Source organism: Myotis davidii, unplaced genomic scaffold, assembly GCF_000327345.1.
Source record: "Myotis davidii unplaced genomic scaffold, ASM32734v1 scaffold274, whole genome shotgun sequence".
Taxonomy (NCBI): Eukaryota; Metazoa; Chordata; class Mammalia; order Chiroptera; family Vespertilionidae; genus Myotis; species Myotis davidii.
The window spans coordinates 2,069,162-2,076,153 of NW_006285613.1; the positions used below are offsets into that span (position 1 = coordinate 2,069,162).

Genomic DNA, 6,992 nt, shown 5'->3' on the forward strand with positions numbered 1-6,992 from the left:
GGCGGTGATAGCTTGGCTTCCAGTAGGAGCCTGTATAATGCCGAAGTGAAACTGCCTATCAATTGAGTTCAAATTGTGGCACCGTGATGTTCAGTACAGAGTAAGGGGGTTCATTACAGGATGCCATCTTGGTGACAAGGTGGCAATATATCTGGAACGGGCATCCCCTCAGGCAGGCAACCTTCTGTGCACTCGGCCCCGTCAAATACCAGAACCTTCCCGTGGTTCTGGGGTTCTCTGGTCTCCCCGCTACACCCCTGCATGGTATCACGGCGTGCTACTTCCACCTCAACACACAACAAACGAGACGGCCATCCATCATTTATGCAATTACCTGGTTTCAGATTACATTCTGCCTTTTGCGCTGCCTCTTTCTCATGGCGCTCGTGTATGTCGGTCATGGTCTCGGAAAGGTGAAGACGCGTCCTTGAGCTGAATTGTCTTGGAGGTCGCATGTCCGTGGGAGGACTGGCTGGGAGTGTGCAGGTGCCCGTGAGGGAGTGTGGCCGAGTCCTCCATGGACTTCCCGGTGCTGCTCAGCACCTGTCGGTCTTGAGGCTCAGCTCTGAGGTCCACCTGCCCCTTGGGGAGGGTGACGTCACATCTTGGGAGTGTTCCGTTTTAAACAAAGCCGGTGGGACAGTCCATTCTCCCTTGGCCCCGGAGTCTTCACAGAAGCGGCCTGGGCATGCGGGTGCGCGCACACTCAGACGTGGGAGCTTTCTTGAATGAACCAAGGGCAAGATAGGGTGTTTCACAATGAACAGGCTTCGGTGGTAGTCACACACCTCAGTGTCACCTGAGGGAAGGAGTGGGTCTCGGGGACTTGGCCCCCAGCTCAGCAAGAATCAACCTCGGTGCTGGTACAGCTGCAGGATGCCGGCCTTGTGCAGGTCCCACCACAGAGCTGCCTCCAGGGACAGGTCGTGATTTGCATAGAACACCAGTGGCTGCTTAACTCGATCGAAGTAGTGGTCGGAAAACTTCCAGAAGTTACTCGTGATGAATCCATAGGCACTAACCTGGACAAAGATGGGCATTGAGCTGCTGCCTGCAGACTCAGGTCAAGTGACATGGATTCAGGAAAGCCCAGTCCCGCCCCCGCCCCCATCTTATGCCTGTGAGGATGCAGGTGAACAATGGGTGCAGCTTATAAGTGAGACTTGTGCTGTACGAGGTAGGGCCAGAGCCCTGTGGCCTCAGTGGGGGTCACTGCCTGCCTTTGAAAACGGCTGAGTCTTCCTTGTGGCTCCTATGGAACGACTCTTGGAGTGACCAGCGATTGCGGGGGCGAGCCCTGCTGTCCCACCCACCTCTAAAGTGTCCCCATCAGTGCATGTCCTGGGGGAGGGGTCGTTGTGGAGAAGGCTGCTTTCAGAAGAGCATTTTGTAATGTGTCTTGGATGCCACGTAGAGTGGCTGCCCTGGGACAAGGGCGTGAAAGAAGGAAGTGTGGGTGGGGCCCCTAAAGGACCCTGGGTATTGGATGCGACTCTCCCCTGCCTTCCCTAGACCCCTCCTGCAGCTGGGGGATCAGGTCTGAGGTGCCGCCTCGTGTGGGCCCTGGGATAAGTCCGGTTCCGTTCACACCTGGACACTGCTGTGGGTTCCCGAGAGGCCGCTTACCTGGTCACAGGCATGTAGCGCTGTCAGCAGCATGAGGGCCCCGGTACTAGGCATATATAAGTCTTTAAATTTTGAGATAATCCGCTTTGATTTCAAAAACCTGGAAGCAAAACGGCATTGAAACTCGGACATTTGGATCTTGCACAGCAGCTGATAGTTACACCATTGCAGTGACCGACTGGGAAAGGCCGGGGAGCTCCTGGCCCTTCTCCCATCAGGTCTCTTCTTGGGGAAACTGATCCTAAAGACCACAGTCTCCTTTGATTGGACCACCCCCTTAGATGACGGGGTGAGGAGGGGAGCCTGCTTCCTCCTGGAAGCCTGCATCCAGCCTGGCTGGTGCCTCCTGCCCTCCCTCCGCGCTGGGCTAGTGAGTAACCGCAGCACTGGGGCACAGGCGGCCTGCGTTTAGTCTGAGACCCAAGTTTCTCCCTCTCCCCACACTCCTGGCCAAGCAGGAACCACACAGGTCCTGTGACTGGAGTCACTGGTGAGGTAGCACAGGAGTGACACCCCTTCCCTCGTTGGTGACCACAGGCCCTGGCCTCAGCCCTGGATTCACACCCGAGCTCCTCCGGCAGACCTGGCCTGGGCGTGTCCTCTGCACGTGCCTGTGACTGCTGGGCCCCTGCTGCCCAGGCCCACCTGGACCCTCACCGCGCCCGGGGTGCTCGCCTCGGCTGCAGCAGGTTTCTCACCCAGCTGCTGCACTAGTGACACTTTAAAGGGCCTGGTTCATGTCAACCTATGAACCAGGAGGTCACGGTTTAAGTCCGGTCAGGGCACAGGCCGGGTTGCAGGCTAGATCCCCAGTCGGGGGCGTGCAGGAGGCAGCTGATCAGTGACTCTCCCTCTCCCGCTCCCTCGCTGAAATCAATAAGAATACATTTAAAAATAAATAAAGGGCCAATCTTGGCTGGGGGCGTCCTGTGCATTACAGGATGTTCAGCAGCCGCCCTGGCCTCTACGCACTAGTGGTGCTTGCACTCGCCTAGTGCCCACCAAAATGTTTCCAGGCGGACCAGTGGCCCCGCCCCGCCATGGAGAACCACGGGCAGGGCCACCGATGAGATCAGGTCCTGTTCCCTGGCTTCTCCCTGTGCTCACCTTGAGCCTGAAGATGGTGGCAGCTCAGCTTCCGCTACTGCCCCGCACCTCATGGTAGCCCACACCCAGCCTGTGCCTTCATAACAGCCCTGGTGCCCCATCGGCGTGGCTCAGTGGCTGAATGTCGACCTATGAACCATGAGGTCTGAGTTCGATTCTTGGTCAGGGCACATGCCCAGGTTGCAGGCTAGATCTCCAGTAGGGGGTGTGCAGGTGGCAGCCAATCAATGATTCTCTCCCATCGATGTTTCTCTCTCCCTCTCTGAAATCAGTAAGTTGTGTTTTTTTTTTTAAATAAACAGCCCTGTTCCCCTGATTGGTGCCCACCACCTCCATCGAGGTGCTGAAGTAGTAGCTAAACCGATAACAAGGCTTTGGCACCTGCTTGGCGTGTGGCTCTGGCTCGGTGAGAGCAGATGGGCCTAAATGGAAGGCCAGCAGTGCGGGGCGCTGCCACCCCGACCACCTACCTCTCCGTCAGGTAGCTGATGAAGGCTGGATGGAGTAGCTTGAATTTGCTGGCAGAGGCTTCTGGTCCGAAATAGGTCTGAGGCCTATTTTGGGAGGAAGCGGACGGAGCGGATAAGGCTCTCGTACTGCATGGAGAGGTAGCCGCCCGAGCGGCGGCGGGGCAGGGAGCGGTAGTAGAAGCGCGGCTGCGAGTAGTAGCGGGAGAAGGGCGTGTAGAAGGTGGCGGGCAGCACCGAGGGCACCACCGGCGGCTTGGAGCCCACCAGCACGTCGGTGGGCAGCTTGTAGCTGAGTGAGCACGGGGGTGTGAACAGGTTGGGAGGCGTCGGGAAGTTGTTGATGGCGTTGGGGTAGTGGGGCGGGGGCTGGAGGAGAGGGAGGTAGAGGGACTACAGGAAGCGGGGCACGTACGGGGTGATCTGGGACGGGATTCCCGGAATGGACCCGATGTAGGAGCCCGAGCCCATAGGGCTGTAGGAGGGGGACCTGGAGGAGCGCCCCGGGGGAGTCTGGGAGTTGTTCCGGGAGGCAGGTTTCAGGCCCGACTGGGAGGGAGACTTGGAGGCAGGGGGAGTGGCGGTTGGGGGAGATGCTCGAGACACGTGTTGGGAATGAGGGCTGGGGTTCAGGGAGGAAGCCCGGGAGGGGGGCTGCGAAGCGGAGGGGGTAGGAGGGTGAGAGGGGGGGCGGGAGGAGGACCGGGTGGGGGTCGGGGAAGGGGCTGAACCACCCGAGCTGGAGTAGGGCTGGTTGGCAGGGCTGCTGTTGTGGTTGGTCCGGGACTGGGAGGGGGACTGGGCAGGGGACGGATTAGGGGTTTGGGAGGGGGAGCTCATTGGTGTTGAGAAGGCTTGTGAGCACCCCAGGTCTCTGAGACAGCACCCCCAAGAGCCTGGTCCCCGCCCATGTCACAAAGCCCACTCTCATGACCCCCGCCGCATTGTGAGCAATTGTTGGGTCATCACAGGGCGGGCGGGGCGGGGAGCAGGGCGCAGGGCCAGCCTGGGGGTGCTCTCCTGGCCTGGGAGGGGTTCACTTTTAAGGAGGCTCTTAGCAGCTGTGCTTCCAGGGCGGGGGGCTGAGGTAGGCGGTGGTCATTGTGTGGCCAGGGGCGGGGTAGATGTCCAAGGACCGGATTCAGGGATGAGAAACTGCCAGCAGCGCCAGGAGAGGGCGGGGCTGAGGCTGGGACGTGGCTCAGGAGCGGCACAGGCTGCTGCCCAGGAAGGCGGGAGACAACACAGAGTGCCCTTTGTTCCCGCTCCCCCGTGTCAGGGGCACGGTCTCGGGAGGGTGCCGCCAGGAGGAGCGGCATGGAGACCGGCTCACCAGCACCGCAGGCCCAGCTGTGGAGCCCGCATGCTGCCGGCTGGTGGCGGGCTGCTTTGGGGACAGCAGCCTGAAGCTCAGAAGCAGGTCTGCCTGCTCCGTTCAGAAAAGCCTGCGCTGGGCGGACCGGGAGGCGCCCGGGGACGGGGACGGGAGGCTGACCTGGGCTCTCCTGGCGGGAAGGAGCATCAGCCCAGCTCTGGGATCTGCTCCTGCCCTCCCCCACCTGCCCTCCTGATGTGGGGGAGGGGTCTCAGGAGCAGCGATGGCCACGGCATGACCATGCCCTGCCCCGCGTGGCTGCTCACCTGTCACCTTTATCGATGCCACTGGGGACGCGCACACCCAGAATGGCTGATCTCAGCATCACATAGTCACGGAGGTCTGAGGGGATGAAGATGTAGCGCAGGTCCTGTTGGGACAACAGGGACACGGAGCTCGGGTGGGAACCAGGCCACGTCTAGGTCCTGCTCGGAAGGGACGGCCCTCCACCCAGTCCTGCCCCGACAGGCGCTCTCAGCCCGGCAGTGCCCTGCTCTCGAATCCCGTGGTGCCCTTCCCTCCAGAGGCGCAGCTCACTCGCCATCCCAAGGACCGAGGACGGGCCGGCTTAGTGCCGAAGAGCCGCGAGTTTCTAATGAGTAGGAAACCCTGGGGTGGCGGTGAGATCAGGCCGTGGAAGGCACTGCCTCCCTTCTCTGGGGTCACTGTCATGAGGATGCCAGCAGCCACAGAGGGGCCCGTGCGTCAAGGGCCTTCCTTCCGATGACTGCAGCCACCTGAGAGGCCCTGAGCCCAAACCGCTTTGCTAAGCTGCTTCCAAATTCCTGACTCATTGCAATTGTAAGATTATAAATGTGTGTGTTTAGGGCCACTAATACCCGGCCGGTGTGGCTCAGTGATTGAGCGTTGGCCTCTGAACAAGGAGGTCATGGTTTGATTCCCGGTCAGAGCAACAGGCCCAGGTTGTAGGCTCCATCCCCAGTGGGGGGCATGCAGGAGGCCGCCGATCCATGATGCTCTCTCATCATTGATGCTTCTATCTCTCTCCCTCTCCCTTCCTCTCTGAAATCAATAAGAACCTATTAAAAAGTAAAGAAAGAAGCTACTAAGTTTAAGGGGGTATGTTGTTACACAGCAGTGGGTAACTCATACAGGTACTGTGGCCACATCAGAAATGAAGCTACCCCACTTCTGTCTCGAGCCAAGAGAAGTCCTGTGAGACTCTGGGGCATAGACACTGGCTAGGACACTCCTTCACTTCCTCCTCAGAGGAGGAAGCTTCTAGAAACCCAACCCGCTCTATAGAGCATCACAGGACCCCTTATCCTGCGATCTCTCTAACCCTGCACGGGGCACCCAGACCTTCTTGAGGGGAAGTGTCGTTCTAGAAACTGGGTGTGGTTGAAGGAAGCTGCGGGGAGCAGATGCTAGTTCCTCTGGGCATGTTCCTCAGTCTCGTTGAACCTCAGCTCCCTGCACAGGCTGCTGTGAGAATTCAGAAGGCACACCCCCTGTTCTGGGGGTAGCATGGGAGACGGGGAACCCCAGGTCTGGCCAGAGGGGCCTTGCACCGCTGCCAGCTGGAGATGGCTGCCCTGATGGCAAGGCCAGTGCTGGGAGCCGAGGAGCCCTGGAGGGGAGTCTGGGTTTGGACCCCAGTGCTTAGCCTCCTCACCAGGACAGTGGGCTGCGGGGCGTGTGGAGGTTGCCTGACACCCATCAGCACTCACTAAATGTTCACCATTCCCACCAGTCTAGAGCGGTGCAGCGCCACCTGAAGCAGCGGGCATCCCTGCCCGGACCTCCTCCTCAGTAGCTCCCTCCCCGCGCCCAAGGTCCTGGCACAGTCCCCACCAGTAGCCCGGGGCTCGGGAACCCGGGCTTCCCCGTGGAGGGGCTCCGGGAACCATAGCGCCCATCAGGCCTCACCTGTCCTCGCGGCACGGAGGTGAAGCCCGCTGCTCTGTAGGCGATGAGCGAGTTCTTCATCGTGTTCACAGTGAAACCGTAGAAGGAGGTCTTGGTGCCCACATCCTTCTCGAAGCCTTTGATCACAGCACCATTGAGTCTGGTCCAAACAGAGGCCGTTGGCCTGGCGGTCACCCCGCCCTGTGTGCGACTCCCACGCCCAGGCCCCGCCACACCTGTCCCCAGCCGCACGGACCACTCCCCGTGCCCACAGCAGCACCAGCACCCACGCCTCCAGACCTCAGGGAACTGTGCCATGGGCACATCTGTCCTGGGGCTTCCTTCCTCTCAGGCCCCGTGGCATGTCTGCCAGCACAGGCCTGTGTCCATGCCTGTCTGCCCGTAACAACTGCAGAGCCGCCTGGGGCTGCTGCCCTGCCCACAGCGTGGAAGATGCTCCCACGGGGGACAGCTCCTCTCCCCTCCTCCCTGCTCCTCTTCCCCCCTCCTCCATTCCCCTGCTCCCCCCTCCTCCTCCCTGCCCCTCT

The 6,992-nt window shown here is 60.4% G+C and overlaps 1 protein-coding gene and 1 long non-coding RNA gene across 2 annotated transcripts in view; both read right to left on the bottom strand.

Annotated features, from left to right (window-relative positions):
* Nucleotides 1–306: 306 nt before the first annotated feature.
* Nucleotides 307–661, bottom strand: LOC107181930. Its single transcript, XR_001512647.1, has 2 exons — nucleotides 603–661; nucleotides 307–563 (listed from the first exon to the last, which is right to left on the bottom strand). It is a non-coding gene; the product is annotated as an uncharacterized LOC107181930 (long non-coding RNA).
* Nucleotides 662–692: 31 nt separating this feature from the next.
* The window catches only part of ST6GALNAC2 (ST6 (alpha-N-acetyl-neuraminyl-2,3-beta-galactosyl-1,3)-N-acetylgalactosaminide alpha-2,6-sialyltransferase 2), a gene marked incomplete at its 5' end in the record, with an annotated part of 7,264 nt that continues 964 nt past the window's right edge, over nucleotides 693–6,992 (bottom strand). Inside the window, 5 exons of the mRNA XM_015559217.1 lie at nucleotides 693–1,022; nucleotides 1,627–1,726; nucleotides 3,204–3,287; nucleotides 4,842–4,945; nucleotides 6,466–6,604. Of these exons, the coding sequence (XP_015414703.1) occupies nucleotides 849–1,022; nucleotides 1,627–1,726; nucleotides 3,204–3,287; nucleotides 4,842–4,945; nucleotides 6,466–6,604 (601 nt within the window). The remainder of the gene's footprint in view (nucleotides 1,023–1,626; nucleotides 1,727–3,203; nucleotides 3,288–4,841; nucleotides 4,946–6,465; nucleotides 6,605–6,992) is intronic.